Raw genomic sequence first — 15,092 nt, 5'->3', positions numbered from 1 at the left:
GAGTTGATAAACTTATTTTTAGCTTTTAAAATGCATTTAGGTAAGTGCACCTTCTCCTTACTTTTTCACTTCTCTGCTGTAACTATCAAACAAGCAAAGGAACTTTGACACTGCTGTTTTAATAGCAGCATTAGCTATTAAAACATCCATACAGTATTAGTGACTTTTGGGATTGTTTATATTTTTGCTTGATTGTTTTTCTTCTCTGTGGTTACTTAAATCCAGATTCACTTCACGTTTTAAACATTTTTGCATCAGACAATCTTCAAATTATGTGGTAAATTATTAAAAATATTTTATTGCATTTAGATTGAGTTTCTTGTCTATATGCTTCTGAAAGTTGTTTAATGTGCTGAAACTTTCTTCCTGATAAGGTCCTGAAGGTTGCAGATTGGCACATCTGTACTTGCACACTGTACTGAGCTCTACACAGACCCTTGGAGACTTTGCTTTAGGCCTGCTGATTATTTCCTCCAGTTATCAGCAACTTTCATAATCTACTCTATGGGTGTTCCTATTTAGCTGTTCTTGAACCAGATTGCATCAAATTTAATTTTTTTCAAGTTCAGTCTGAACAGGTCTTTTCTTACTAATTAATTGAAAAGACAATAGGGCGGAAGAGGTGACCAGAGTGGAGAAATCTTCAGAGAAGTGGTGTGCACCTCCTTGCCTGACTTGCTGGGTAAGGTTGGGTGTGGATGTGTTATCTGGATAACAATGTGCAGAGTGGCTTGCCATGCTGCTTTTAAAAAGAGTTTATTGGGTCTTGAGTTTATTGCAGGATAAGTGTGCACGCGTGGGCAATTACTCTAGATGAGTTACTGTGCTGGGAACCCACTGTAGCTTCCTTTGTGGTAACTTGTTGCACGGTCCCAAACTGAGCTCTCTGAGAAGCTTTGTTTTAAATGTGAGCAAAGCATGCTGTACTTTTCTTCAAAATTTACTTGCAGCATGTGCATAAGAGTATAGAGCTTGCTGTGTATCTATTTTGTACATGTAATTGCTCAGCAAACTTCAGAACAGTTGTTCTCTTTAAATGACAGTGCTATAAAAACTAGCACCCATGCTTTCATATCAGCATCAAGTCTCCTTGGTAGGGTTAAAATAGCTTACAGTTGACTGACCTCATTTACAAACAGAAGGCAGTTATTATGTATTTAAAATTAAATTATTGGTGGGTTTTTTTTACTTACTGAACAGCTAAAAGTAATAGTTTCAGTGTTTTTTAAGAGCTCAGACTGGTTGTGTATCCTGACTAGTTAAAGTGGAAGGCACATACTTTTACTATTATACTCACACTCTTCAGCAGCTATTTCTAATTTGCACCTGTTGATAACATTGCAAGTTTCCATTCTAGCCATCCATTAGCGGTAGTTGGCCAAGGGCCTGTGTGAGATACACGATTGTCGTCTGTAATGATTCTTCTGTCTCGTATTGCTGGATGTCCCTTGAGCACCAGCATTGTTTTGGAATCCTGGTTTGCCATAGTGAGCTGGTAAAGTATACTTTGACTATTTTAGGCTAGAGCTCCACCTGAATGAAACCCCATTGCTGAAATTGCATTGCAGCATTTCCTGTTTAACTGTTAAATTTTATTGTATTAATGTGGTTTGGGCCCTTTGGAAGCAGGACAGATTCTGATCAATTTCTGTTCCACGGTGTAAGTAAAAGAGGAATTGCGGTTTTTCATTTTGTGGCACATAAAAAGTCAATTTGATTTAAAGTTGTTGGGGTTTAACCAAATTCAGATAACATCTTCACAAACTAGGAAGATAATATGAAAAGAAGCATGTAGGAAAAGCAAGAGTTACGGAAGTCATCAGTGTTATAATGAAAAACAACTGGTAACATTAAATAATATTCAGTTTGATTATTGTCTTTGAGATATCCATATTTGTTGTGAAACAGATATTTGAGGACTGGAGGAAGAATCCTGAGAAAGAACTATTTCAATTTCTGACCAGTGATAATTACTGCTTTTAAACATGCTTTATATTTAGATATAATGAAATCTTTGATATGGGTTTCCTTTACTGTCCTAGTGATATTTCTGAAATTTACTACATAATCATGTCTTGTTTAGGCATGGTTCACATTTCTATTACTTGTAGTTGTTGATAGAGCTCTCAGGCATAGTCATTAAATGGAATTTTATTTTGGAACACATTTATTAGGACACAGAACTTCTCAACTTTTTTCTCTTCAGTGTAAATATGAACAATACTATGTTTAAGCACAGATGCACTAACAAATTTCTTATGAAAAGCTTCTCAAATAGTGGACAGTTGTACAATTTGTGTGATAGTTCTAGAGAAGGTACATGATGGTGGTTTTGATGGCCCATTTCCCATTTCCCAAGATCCTTTTCCGACACAAACATGTTCTTCTAGATGAGGAAATGAATAGTGGCAGTAATTTCCAGCAACTAGCCAGGGCACAGCTAACTAGCTTTAATTGTTGGACACAGAAAGGTAGTTGTGTTCCAAATTGCACTTTGCAACCTCTTGGATATTCTTAATTCTACTTAAAAATTTCATTATGTAACTGAGATGTACCACTGTAATGTGAAGGTTTAATGAGACTGTCAAAGGCTCTTTGTAGTATTCATATTCTGCAGTTTATATTCATAGACTGGAGTTTGCTGTAGTTTGTGCAATCTCTCGGAACTAGAAGTATTCTGTGAAGTAGAGCTGAAAACGAATAATTGCAGGCTAAGCAATGTGTATCTTAGTCAGCCACAGCTGTGGCACAGGAATTTTGTGGGGTGGGGAGAAGGAAAGGAGATCTGTGGGCCACATTAGTGCAGGGATGTCACTTAATTTTTTGATTTTTCTTTCAACCAGAGATGCTTTTCAGATCTCTACCTGTCCATTCAAAATCTGTCTTAAGTCTTAACGTGCTTAAGCCACTTCAGATAGGATTTCCTAAAACTTTTAAATTGTCTTAAAATAGCTTAGATTGACACTGTTGTGTTCTAAATTATCTGTTTCCAAGACTGTCCAGTATTATTGTCTCCTGATTTATATGTTTTCATTAGCTTTTCACTGTGAAGTTTCTTTCTTGTATTTTAGGGGCATTTCTTATTGATTTATCCTTGGATTTCAGTTTTTTCTCCTCATCATGTCTTCAGGTTTTTAATCTTGCTTTTGCATGCATCATGTTTTGCGTGCTCCCATTTAATTTCCTTTATTGTAACTTCCAGTTTTTGCTTAAACCTAATGTAACTAAAATAAATGAGCTCTAACTTCAGATTCCTTCCACTTGCCATCTTCTTTCTAATTCAGATTTGTGACTTCATGTTCATCTGTATGTTTTCCCTCACTCTTATACTGAGTAGTGGAAGGATTTTGATACAAAAGGACGCTTCCTTTTTTTCCCCAGTGAGAATTTTGGCTTCTTGTTTCATGCCTGTGGCAACTAGCCTCTTGTATTTTAATGCACTGGGAGGTGTTCCTCAGGTGAGGTAATCTGTACGCAGATATTCCACTCCTGCTGCAGTGGTGTGTCCTCTTTCTTCAAAGCCTTTTCTGACTCATCTGTGTCCCAGTGCAACATGCTGCATCTTGCTCCATTTGGCTGACATCATATTTGCTTGTAGTCACAGCAGTCTTCCTGCAAAAGCTCTGCCCTTTTCTGTCTGCATCTTCCTGGAACTAATCAGTAGAGCCCCTGGCTGCTTTCAGCCTTGGGTTGGTGCTGCTCTGGTGTGGTTGACTTGTAAGAGCCAAAGGAAGGAAATATTAATGGCTGCAGCAGAGTCATAGTGTCTGGTCTCCTTAGTGTTGTTTCAAAGTAGATCAAAGCTCCTGAGCTCCTCTTAATATACCATTTTGTTCTGCTTTACCTTATGTCACTGAGTTGTGGAGTCTTTACTCTGTTGAGGAGAGATTGGAGTATATATTTCTGGTGTGTTAACATTTGTAATATGGATGGCAACTGTAAGTTGTCAGCTTCCTCAATAATTTTTAACTTCCTGTTTTGAGAGAGTTGATTTACAGTGGGTAAAGATGTATGAAGTCATTCTGATAATCTTCTGTCTTGAAGTTGCTGTACTGCCAGTCAGTGCTGTTGTGTTGCTGTAGAATGCATTGACAGGTACAAATAGGATCTCTTCTGGAAGGTTGTTCAGCTAAAGAGGACCTATATCATTTGGATCAAACAGTTTGACCAGGAAGACCACTTAGCTGTGTGAAGTTACTTGTATGTGCTTCATGTATCTGTTCTTTTTCTGACGTTGGGCAAAGAGGAAGAAGTAATAGAGGCATCACTCTGATTCTTAGCCTTGCCCTTGGTCCTTTTGGTTTTTGTAAAATCCAAGTTAGGCAAAGCAAGTAGAATTAAGTCAGTCTCAAGGCTTGAGATTGGCTGTTCTTTGTCAGGTGGAATATTAAGATCACTGCTTTATAGTGAGACTTGATAATTGCATGATGTGCAAGAAACTGCCCTGAAAGAGCTGTTTTGTCACTGCATCAGTGTACATGTGTGTGTTGGAGTTGCATGAAATATGTATGTTGTCAAGTTCTGTCTTTCCTTGAAGTCCAAGTTATGAAACAAAGGTTGATAAAGGAGTTGGAAGAGGTGGGGGGAATATGCAATATATACTGGTTAGAAAGGGAGGTGGAAAAGAGGGAGGGAGCTGTGTGAGCCTGGATTTCTTCAGTAAATAAACTACTTATGGAACAATTGGGAATTCCTGAAAAGAATGTGTTGAAGCTTAAAATATCAGGTAGAGTTTTGATTAGACCAGTCCTCAAAGAGGACATGCATTTTAATTTCTTGCCTCTTATACTGGCTGCTACTGTAAACTGAATGTGCATGGAAATTCTCAAACACAGCAAGGCATGCCAACTATCCAGAGCACCAGGAGTGAGTCTGGCCTTGTTGCCTCTGACACTTCTTTGTATTGTATAAACATACCTTAGGACAGAAAGGAGTACAGGTAAGTATTAAAACGACACTAAATTCAAAATGCTAGAGAGATAGTAAATGTTAAACATTACTTTTAATGGTATGGAGATGTCCTATAAATTACAGAAAGTGGTGTAATTGTTTACACAACTGTGAAAATTGAGTGACTCTTGTGATCCTTTTCAAGGATCTTCAGGGCTATAAATACATGAAGAGCTTTTAGCTTTTCTTTTGGGCTGAGTGCCCAATTGCAGGCATTTCTACAAAAGCAGTTATGACAGACAGCATGATATTGGCCAAAGCATAAACCCCTTGAACTACAGTAAGTGGCAGTGACTTATTTGGATTGTTACAAACAACTTCATTTTTATTTTAAAACCTGGCAGCTGATAAATATTTTCTTGCCTGGATCTGCAAGCATAGCTTGCTAATTTCAGTGTTAGAGGGAAGAGTGTTTTGGAGCTCGTTCTTAATAAAGATCAGTGAGTGGTGGTTTTATAAACATAAGCTTTTGTAAGAAGTGAACTTAATGGTAGTAATTACAAAAAATCTCTAAAAGCTATTATAACACAAACAGTTCAAGTTCTAGAATTACAGAGGAGAGATGAGATAATCTTGTAGAGAGAAAGTTGTAGGAAATAACTTCTGTGTTGCTAATGTCATTTGCATAAAGAGAACAACTTTTGCTGTGTATTTTGTACAGAGACTTGTCTGATTAGACTGTCAGATGTTCCTAAGTGACGCTGTGTGGCATACAATCATATTCACTTGGAATATGAAGTCTGTCATTACCCTAAAAGAAACACTTGTTTAGCTGATTCTACACATGCATAATCTCTAGTTAAGAGTTATGTCTTGCAATTCACTTTTGTCTTTTGCTGAACCACATTTCCAAGTTTGGTTCTAATTCAAAGTAAGGCTTAAAGTTCCCTGTTGTGAGTGTGTGATTGGTTATGACTTTTCCTTTGATCTGTTTCTTGAGGGAGGAGAAGTTTTCAGTTATATTTCTAGAGTTTTTAAACTGGACTACTACTTTCTTCAGTCATGGAATGTTGATGTTAAAATAAGTGAGTGGAGATGCAGACAGACAAAGGTTTCAGTATATCTGGCAAAACAATATGATCTTGTTGTTTCTCTCCACTCTCCTGTGTGCATTATCTGTTTTTCCTTGTTGCTAGTGCTTGACTGTATACCTCCTTAGGACAGGGATAGTTTCTTTGTTCTGTGTTCAAAGAGAGTGAAAAGATCAGGTACTAGGATAGAAATAATAAACAAACATAAATTGTTTATTGTTCAAGGCTACTGAAACAGTAGTTGTGTTTGTGTACTTTAGCACTGCTCCTTGGCTATTAAGATGCTTATTGCTTCCTTTGCTTCAGAAAACAAGAGTTTTCTATTGCATAGTGGTTTATTTCTTTCAGGTGAATCTGAAAAGATTAATCCTCATTTGTATGTTTATGTATATTATGGACAGTGAAATTGTCCATAATGTGTCTGAAATCCTTGGTAGCCATATGTTATCGCTGTTATACTCTATCCAAAATAGTTAATTTTAGGGTCAAATCTGTGCTTTCTTTATCTTTTGGGATTGTACTATAGTGTAAATAGAGTATAAAAACAGAAATAGCATACTCTGTGGTGTTCTGTTGCATGTCTGATCTTATGCTCATTTTGTCTGTCCTCATAATTTTTTTTTCTCTCTTTTCCAGGTTATATACATCTCCAAAGAAGAAAAAAAATCCACTGCAAAAAAGTGTCAGTCCATTAGTTTGGTGCAGACAGGTATTGGATTACCCAAGTCCTGATGTTGAATGTGCTAAGAAGTCACTGATCCACAAGCTGGAGCAAACAATGTCAGGTGAGTTTGTGCACACTGAAACCACTGGGTTGTATGTATTTATTCTGAAACAGCATCAAAATTAGCTAATGGTTGTGAGATAAAATATCTATCAATTACTTGTGTCTAAAGCTTTCATTTTGGTTTATAAAGTAATTAATTCTACTCATTTTACTCATATGAATGAAATGAAAAAAGGCATTAGATCATGAATCATGATTTCAGAGTTTTTTAATACCTGCATAGTTTGGTCTGATGTTTTCAGGAAAAGCCAATGGTTTTAACTCAAAAAGTTTTCTCATCTTTTTTTTTTTTAAATAGAAGCCTGTATTAAGATATCATAATTGTTAGGTGTTTGTCAGTATGTTAGCATGAAACTTGATTTTCTGCTAGATTATCTATTTTACTTCATCTAAAGAAATGGAGGGTTATGTTTTTGAATACTTTTGGGAGATGATAATGATTTCTTCTCTCACATCCCCAGTAACTTGAGATCTAGTTACATCAAATTTTAAAAAAATCCAGAGTTTGATTCTTCCTTAATACTAATTAGTTGCTTATATTCAAAACTGGAGAGTGTTTGACCCTGTGAGAATGAAAGTCTGCATTCTCCATCCTTCTATTACCAGACTTTTTTGTGTCAAACCAGCAGCAAAATGCTGAAGGTCTGATTAGAATTCTCTGTCCACTGGTTTCTGCTTTGTTTTGTTTCTTTGTTGGAACATATTTTTTTTAAATTATGCTGAGAAAACTTACTTTCTTGTTATTAATAGCTATTCTCCTCCTGTTGCCTCTTTTTGTAGTCTGCTGCTGCTACATGTTAAACTTTTATCTTCAGGAATTAGCAGAATAGTTGGACTTGAGTAAGAGTGTATGAACACACAGTTCCAGGAGTGGTTCCAGCAGCCACCTCCTTTCCATGGTTATATGTAAACTTCGTGCTGAATTTATTTGGCTGTAACTTCTTTCCTGTCCTTGTATTGTTTTTTGGAGCAATTCAGTCTTTATTCTGGTTTCTACTAAAATTGTTCTTAATAAAATTTGAATCCATTCTTTATTCTTAGGAAAATCATGGGCATAGTGGTGGAAGTGTCTTCAGTACGAGTCACCCTAAATATTTCCCTATTTCTTGTGCTTTTTTATGCTGCCTGGACAATTGTCTATTAAAAATTTACCTCAACAGTTAACATGATATATGACTTAGATACAGGCAAAGACTGAGATTGTGAACAGCAAAAAGCACTCACATCACAGGGATTTATGAAGGATGATACAGGTTTGGGAATCTGAATACTACTGAGTATTTATGAATGGATAGCAGTTGATTGACATAATTCTGTTTGTGGCTTAACTTCTTTCAGAATTAAGTAGAAGTCTTCCGGAAATACCACTAATTCTGCTACCCACAGGGTATCTTTAAAAATTCACAGCTGAAGCAGAATGGCAGGAAACTTCTCTGTGAAATAGATACATTTGAAAGTTTTAACATTCCAATGATGTGTTTTCTTTTTTTTGTTTTCCCCTAGATCTGTGAATCTGCTTCTGGCAGTGATACTTGTAAGAATAACACAATTTGTAGTAATAATTGGTGGAAATACTAATGGGGCACATGCTGCTTGGAGCAGATTGCCTGTAAAAATGAATTTTCAACAAAACAGAAAATTATCTTTCAGAGCAACCAGCCTCCTTTAACAATAAGGGTAGCAGGGAGTTCCACTGGAGAAGACAAGTAGTGTTTCTTGTAACTTTATGTGTATTTCCTATTCTAAACTTCAGGAGTGTAGTGTAACTTGCATTTTGCATAGTACTTGTATCTCATGGACCCATCACTTAACCTGTTACTAGCTACTGGTTCAGTTCATAGATTCTGGTTCCAGTCTCCATGGAAAAGGCTTTTCAACATCTGTAACTTTCTTCCCTGAATCTTTGCTGATGCTTCTTTTGCATTGACTCTCTGATTCTTCTTTTGCATTTACTCTTTTTACATTGTTAGTTCCTGTTGGTAGGTCTTACTAATCTTAATATCTTTTTCCTCTTTTTCAGTCTCAAATGCCCTCTTGTATATCTTATTTTCTTCTTCCATCGTATTTTTCATTGCATGACAATCAAGGAGGGAAGAATAGCATGGAGCTCTCAGCTCCATGCTACTGCTAGCAGTTGCTGATGCACAATGCCTTGTCAGCAGTCAGGTTTACCATTGCAGAGCAAGTCATGCTCAGTGTTGGAAGTGTGTTCAGACTAGAGGGAACTTTAGATATATTCTGTACTCAATTTTTCCTATTTTCTATAGCAAAAAAGAAATTCATTACCATTTCAGCAGAAACATAACTAAAAGGAATTATATGCTGCATACTGTTTCTGTATTTTATAAAAGAAAATTTATGTTAAAATAAACTTGCTGATTATCAGCCCTCCCTTCTGGTGTTTTGAAAGCTAATGTGTAATCTTTTGTAAGCTAGTGTTTAATACTAGGATCATTTTAATTATAAAATGATTATCTGTCTTGCTAGTTTTGTCTGACACTCCTAATAAAGACCATATCTCTATTTGTAAAAATAGCAATGTCTTCCTGAGTCACGAAAATCCCTATTGGAAAACCTTTAGGAATTCTGGTCCAGAAAATGGATTTGAATCCAGATTTTCTTTGTCTTGGAAAATCTACTGTGCTGATGAAGGTTCACATTAGCTACCTTGAGAACTACTGTGTGTATCAAGTCTCACCACATACAGGAGCAAACTTTTTACATGTAGCACAGTCCTGCTAAGTTTCATCCAAAAAAAAAAAAAAACTGTGTATGATCAAATACTTTGTATCATTATGGATGTATACAAAGAGCCTGTTTTGAAGACTATACAGTAGTAGAATTGTTTTCTAATGTGTGGTTAATATTTTAAATTACTTGTCTGTGTAATAAATACAAAAGAAAGAACTGTTGTGCAGACTTACATCTTAGGGATTTTTAATGACTTTTTCGGCAAGAGATGAAAAGTAGATTTTTTTTTTTTTTGGTATGAGAACAAAGATTCAATTGGAATAGATGCTTTGGGGTTCCTTTGTGAATACTAGAAGTTGATATCAAAGGCCTTATCATAATCATCCAGATCAGAGTGAGTTGTAATTACTGGCTTTGTTTACTGAGCTTTGTAATCAAATGGAGGTTTTCCCTTCTGACACTCAAAATAAACTGAAAATACCTCATGAATACTTGCTAGAATTTAGTGAAGTCACAACTTGCTGAAATTAACACATATTGTTTAAGACTTGCAGTGAAAGCTGAAATATAAACCTTTCATCCTTCATCTCTAACTGTCTTTTCATTCTAACTAAAACACTGGTAATATTAACCGGTTTAGAAAGGATCTTTACATGAGATGTGATTTTAGGAATTTGCTGCAAAGTCAGCTTTAATTTCTGCTGCTTTTGCCTCAGTCTTCTGCCATTGGCTAGGTTGGATGTTATGTTTTTTTGGGGGCACTCTTAAAAACTGATTAAGTGATGCAATACAGTTAAAATCAGTTAAAATAATATATTTTTAAACTTAAATCTACTTTAGTAGGTCAGATAATAGTGCGGCCCCACCAGTGTTTGCACTGGACAACTGAGGATGTAGTGACCAAGAGCAAAGGGGAGAAACTGAATCTTTGCTGGGCTTGGCTGCTGAAAGCAGCATTTCATGCAACTGTAGTCTGTTTTGGCTTCTAATGTCAAATTAACAATGATTATTAGTGAGGAAATTTGGGTTCTTTTCCTTTTTTTTTTCCTGTCCACTGCTATCAGTAGCCTAACACTTACTGCACTCATTGAAGTCCCTTTTCACTAAGAGAAATGTCACACAATATTTTTTAATTGCTACTTTCAGCAGCTGGGTGAGCTGCAACTAAATCTAATCTGGATTTACATAACATCAAGTTGGCTTTTCTAGCTTTTTCTTTTTAACATTTTGCAATTTAATTTGTCCTTATATACATTTCTGCATTAATATACTTCCAGCAGTGAAGGAACTGATTTGTAGCAAAAGTGTCTAAATATCTTTTGGATCCCACTATCTCTGTAGCTGAAATTCCATTTTCTGTTACATTTAAAATGTAAACTTTTGAACAAAATAGTCAAGTAACTAAACAAATAATATACCCGACAACCAGTGGAATTTCAGTGTCATACTGTTCACCACTGTTAATGTTCACCAGTGTTTAAAATTAATCTGAAAATTCTTCAACATTGAAACATTCACAACAAATGGCAGAGGAAAGTACCAAATTTAGATCTTATATTGCATATGAGATTGAAGCCTATGGTCAAAAAATCCCAAGTTATTAGAACAGAAGTTTAACAGTAGGAGATAGTCCATTGATAGTCAATTAGTCTGGTACGTTCTGGTACCCATAAATCTATACAGAAGCGTTTGCCTTACTTAGTGGCTTTTGATTTTAGCATATGCTTAGGGGAGTTTTGTAGGTGATACTGCTTAGTTGTGTGATGCCAATCTTGGAGTTACTGTTGAAGTATTGCGTGATTCAGGCAGGTCTGAGAGTTCTGAGAACATGACTTCTGGTGTGCTCTGGTTTGTATGTAGTTGTGTATGGGGTGTGTGTTAGTGTAACTGAGCTATTACTGCCTTCCTGCTTCCCAGCACCTACACTGGACATCTCAAAGACATCAGCTGTAGTGATCTTAGATCTGACTTCTGAAAAGAAAACACTTGTCACTATCTTGTCTTGCCCTCTTCTGCCACTCCTTTCACATTATGGTTATACCTAGGGGTGAAGAAAGCAGTGGAAAAACTTTCTGGTGACTGAAGTTTTCTACTTGAATTGCATACTAATTAAATCACACTGAAGACACAATATAGTATTGTATTTGTTTTTCATTGATTCATTCAGTATAATTCATCACTTTTCCCCTCCATCCTGCAGCTCTCAAGAGACAGAGTTTGTACAGCAGCCCTTTCAGTGCGGTCAGTTACGCGAGCTCCTACAGTCCAAATACCGGCAGCCCCTACAGCAGTGGCTTCAACTCTCCCTCCTCAACACCAGTGAAATCTGCTTTAGTGAAACAGCTCATACCTCCTGGTACCTCAGGTAAGGCACTGTGTGTCTGGTCTTTTCCTTTCTTCCTCCTCTTCCTTCACAAATATGCTCAGATAGACAACATTTGCATCGAACTAGAGTAAGAAAGACTCCAGAACTTTCCAGCATTTTGTAGGATGTGTGCATCACACATTTTAAGCTTTTGAGGAAGGGATTTTTGCATACTCTCTGGCATGAGAAACATGTGAAATGTTTTCTTTGGATGTCTGTGACCCAAAAATTACTGATATACGTGATTAGCAGTTAGACCAAAACACCTGAGATCATTCTGTAGAGTTCCAAGTGGCTTCTGGAACTGACCCTGTAATTGACAGGGGTGTAAGTTCCATAGTAGCTGTTCAAAGGTTAGTTGTGAAGTTTTTTCAACTATCCTATTGTTTACTAATTGAAACATTTGGTATGCAGTGTATCCAGCAATACCTCTGCAATGTGAACAATATAATATAAGGAAGAAGCATACATTCCAATTAAGCATTCCATGAGCCTTTGTAGCCATCAGTGTAAGCATTAACTTCTGGCAATGTTTTCTGCTTTTATTCTGCTCTGTAGACACTTTCTTTGCATGAAAAAAATTGGTGCCTGGAACGTATCTCTACTCTGAAGTCAGGCTGTTGTGTTATTGTATATAATTTAAGTTAGCTTACAGGAAAGATGAAAAAACGTTGCATTGACAATCCAGCTATCACTAGTTCACTGGACTTTTCCAGAAGCCTGCACTGCATGAGAGCCATTACCCAGTTTTTATCTTGGTAGCTCTGCTCTGCATTGTGTGCTACAATGACATGTCTGCCTGAGGGACAGAGATGTAACAGGCAATGGGAAGGCAGAAGGCAGCAAACAGGGAGAGTTTCTCCTTGTTATAATTTCCATGTTACAGTTTAGCAAAGGTGTTTGTGAAACAGGTAGTATTTTCAGATAAAGTCTATTTTAAGCATTCTAAACTGAATCAATATTCATTGGATCAGCAAAAATGTTATTGTTAATAAAGATCCAAACTGACATTTTACAAGGTGTATACAGAGGTGAGAATGAAAGCAGAGATGGAACCAGGTATGCAGTTGCTTTTTTTGTAGAGCTGTGCAAACTTCATAGCAGTTGTAACATGCTATGATAGACCAAATTATTTGCCACTAGTCTGTTTTGAGATTATTGCAATGATTTTATAAATTTGCCCATTTTTAGAAGGTAATGGCTATGACCTGCTTTTGTAAGTTACATTTTCAGCCTAGGTTGGCAATAAAATAATCAAATGTGTCAAATGGTTTGTCAGATCAATGTCTCAGTAGCAATTTCTTCAGACTGGTGGCTTTTACTAGGAAAGGAAATGCAGCTTGCCTTTTTTTTAAATTTTTTTTTTTAGTAACAGCAATTCCTGTTACTTATTTTCCTTCCATAGGTCATCTTAAAATTTCAGGAGATAGAAATCCTCCACTAAGTCCACAGTCTTCTCTGGACAGTGAATTAAGTGCGTCGGAGATGGATGAAGACTCTATCGGGTCTAATTACAAGTTAAATGATGTTACAGATGTGCAAATTTTAGCACGAATGCAGGAAGAAAGTAAGTGGGGTTTTTTTTCTGAAATCAAATAGCGCTGTTGCATTTTGGTTTTTTTTAATAACTGCAGTAGTAGTTGTTTAATAAGCATGGAAAAGCAGTATAACTTCTACTATGGATGTACAAATGTAGTTTGCCCAAGAAAGCTGGTTAAGGACTTCAGCCTCCAGGCTAAACAAAGGAAGTTGCTGTGCAGAAGTTTTCTTTAGGAGCAATGGACAAGACTTCTGTAAGGTACAGTATTTGCTAAAAGGATGATTGTTTGAATGGACAACTGCTTGCCACCATTCTTCTAAGGAGATTGGTGCCTTCCTGATGTAATCCAGTCTTGTTCACATCAATGCTTAAATCATAATTTAAATAATTGAAATATAAAGTCAATATGGCAAAGAATTATTAAGAAAAGTGCCTATATAGATGTCTGTCTTTAATTATAACTTTAGTTGAGATTTTTGTCCCTCCGAATTTGCAGTGGTAATAATCTCAGATGTCTAACTAGGTGGTCTCCAGACTATTTTATTGTGTGTCCTTACCAGTGAAAAAAACTAAAACCAAATGCCTAATATATGTACTTTTTAATAAACTATAGACGTGTATTACTCTAATGTATAACATACAGAAATATACACAAAAAATATAATTTAAAAAAGTATGAGATAAAGACAAGATAAATGCTGTTTTAAAAATATCAGTTGTTCAGAATTTTCTTGCTTTATGCCAGTGGATTGGTTTGTATATCCCCAGAGGTGTGGGCACCACACTTCAGAGATCACTGCTCTAACACCTCCAGTTTCTCTAGTGTTGCTTTTATGGTTAGATTCACTAACACATTGCAAGAGACATTTCACTGTGGCTGCTGTAATTGTTGTAGGATGTTACTTGATACCAAAATTATGATGTAGCCTGCATTGCTAGTTGCAGCCTGAGAGAGGAGATGAACATGTACATACACAATACACCTATACTGGTGATTGCTTTACTAGGAAAAGGAATGAGCTCACCTGATTCAAGTCATTATTAGCTGGTCAATAACTTCTTGGTACTGATTGGAATTTATTTAATGCCTCCAATAAAAGGAGTTAAGGTGAGCCAAATCTGAGTTTGAGAACTGTGCAGATATCTGTGTGCAGAGTCTCTAGTTGGAACCATTTGTGGGCTGGAAGCAAGTAAACAATGCTCTTGTTGTTGCCAGGCCTGCGGCAAGAGTACGCAGCCACAGCGTCTCGGCGTAGTTCTGGCTCCTCCTGCAATTCCACGCGGCGAGGCACGTTCAGCGACCAGGAGCTTGATGCACAGAGCTTAGAAGATGAGGAGGATGGCACACATCACACAGTGCACCCTGCTGTCAGCAGGTTCTCACCATCACCTCGCAGTTCTCCCTGGCCTTCACCAAAACAATCCCCAAGAAACTCGCCTCGCTCCCGATCACCTGCTCGAAGCATAGAGTACAGCAGAGTGTCACCACAGCCCATGATCAGCCGCTTGCAGCAGCCTCGTCTTTCCCTTCAAGGCCATCCTACAGACTTGCAGACTAGTAATGTCAAAAGTGAAGGTAAAAAACTGTTTGAAGTTCATTACACGAGTAGTTGCGTAGTTTCTGTATAAAGGAGTTTTGTCAGTGTGCAGTCCTAAAATTACGTGCCTGTGTAACATTGTGGTTTGATCTCTGAATTGCTGAAGAAAACGCAGCGCAAGCAAAGCTTA

The 15,092-nt window shown here is 36.8% G+C and overlaps 1 protein-coding gene across 5 annotated transcripts in view; it reads left to right on the top strand.

Annotated features, from left to right (window-relative positions):
- SLAIN2 (SLAIN motif family member 2) overlaps nucleotides 1-15,092 on the top strand; it is a 34,399-nt gene that overhangs the window by 3,199 nt on the left and 16,108 nt on the right. For all 5 annotated transcript variants that reach the window (XM_054633585.2, XM_054633584.2, XM_077177559.1 and 2 more), the window contains exons 2-5: nucleotides 6,618-6,766; nucleotides 11,660-11,824; nucleotides 13,230-13,391; nucleotides 14,581-14,940. In XM_054633585.2, the coding sequence (XP_054489560.1) occupies nucleotides 6,618-6,766; nucleotides 11,660-11,824; nucleotides 13,230-13,391; nucleotides 14,581-14,940 (836 nt within the window). The remainder of the gene's footprint in view (nucleotides 1-6,617; nucleotides 6,767-11,659; nucleotides 11,825-13,229; nucleotides 13,392-14,580; nucleotides 14,941-15,092) is intronic.

Source organism: Agelaius phoeniceus, chromosome 4 (genome assembly GCF_051311805.1).
Source record: "Agelaius phoeniceus isolate bAgePho1 chromosome 4, bAgePho1.hap1, whole genome shotgun sequence".
Lineage (NCBI taxonomy): Eukaryota > Metazoa > Chordata > Aves > Passeriformes > Icteridae > Agelaius > Agelaius phoeniceus.
The sequence above is the reverse complement of the archived record's forward strand: the minus strand, read 5'-3'. Positions and strand labels throughout refer to the sequence as shown.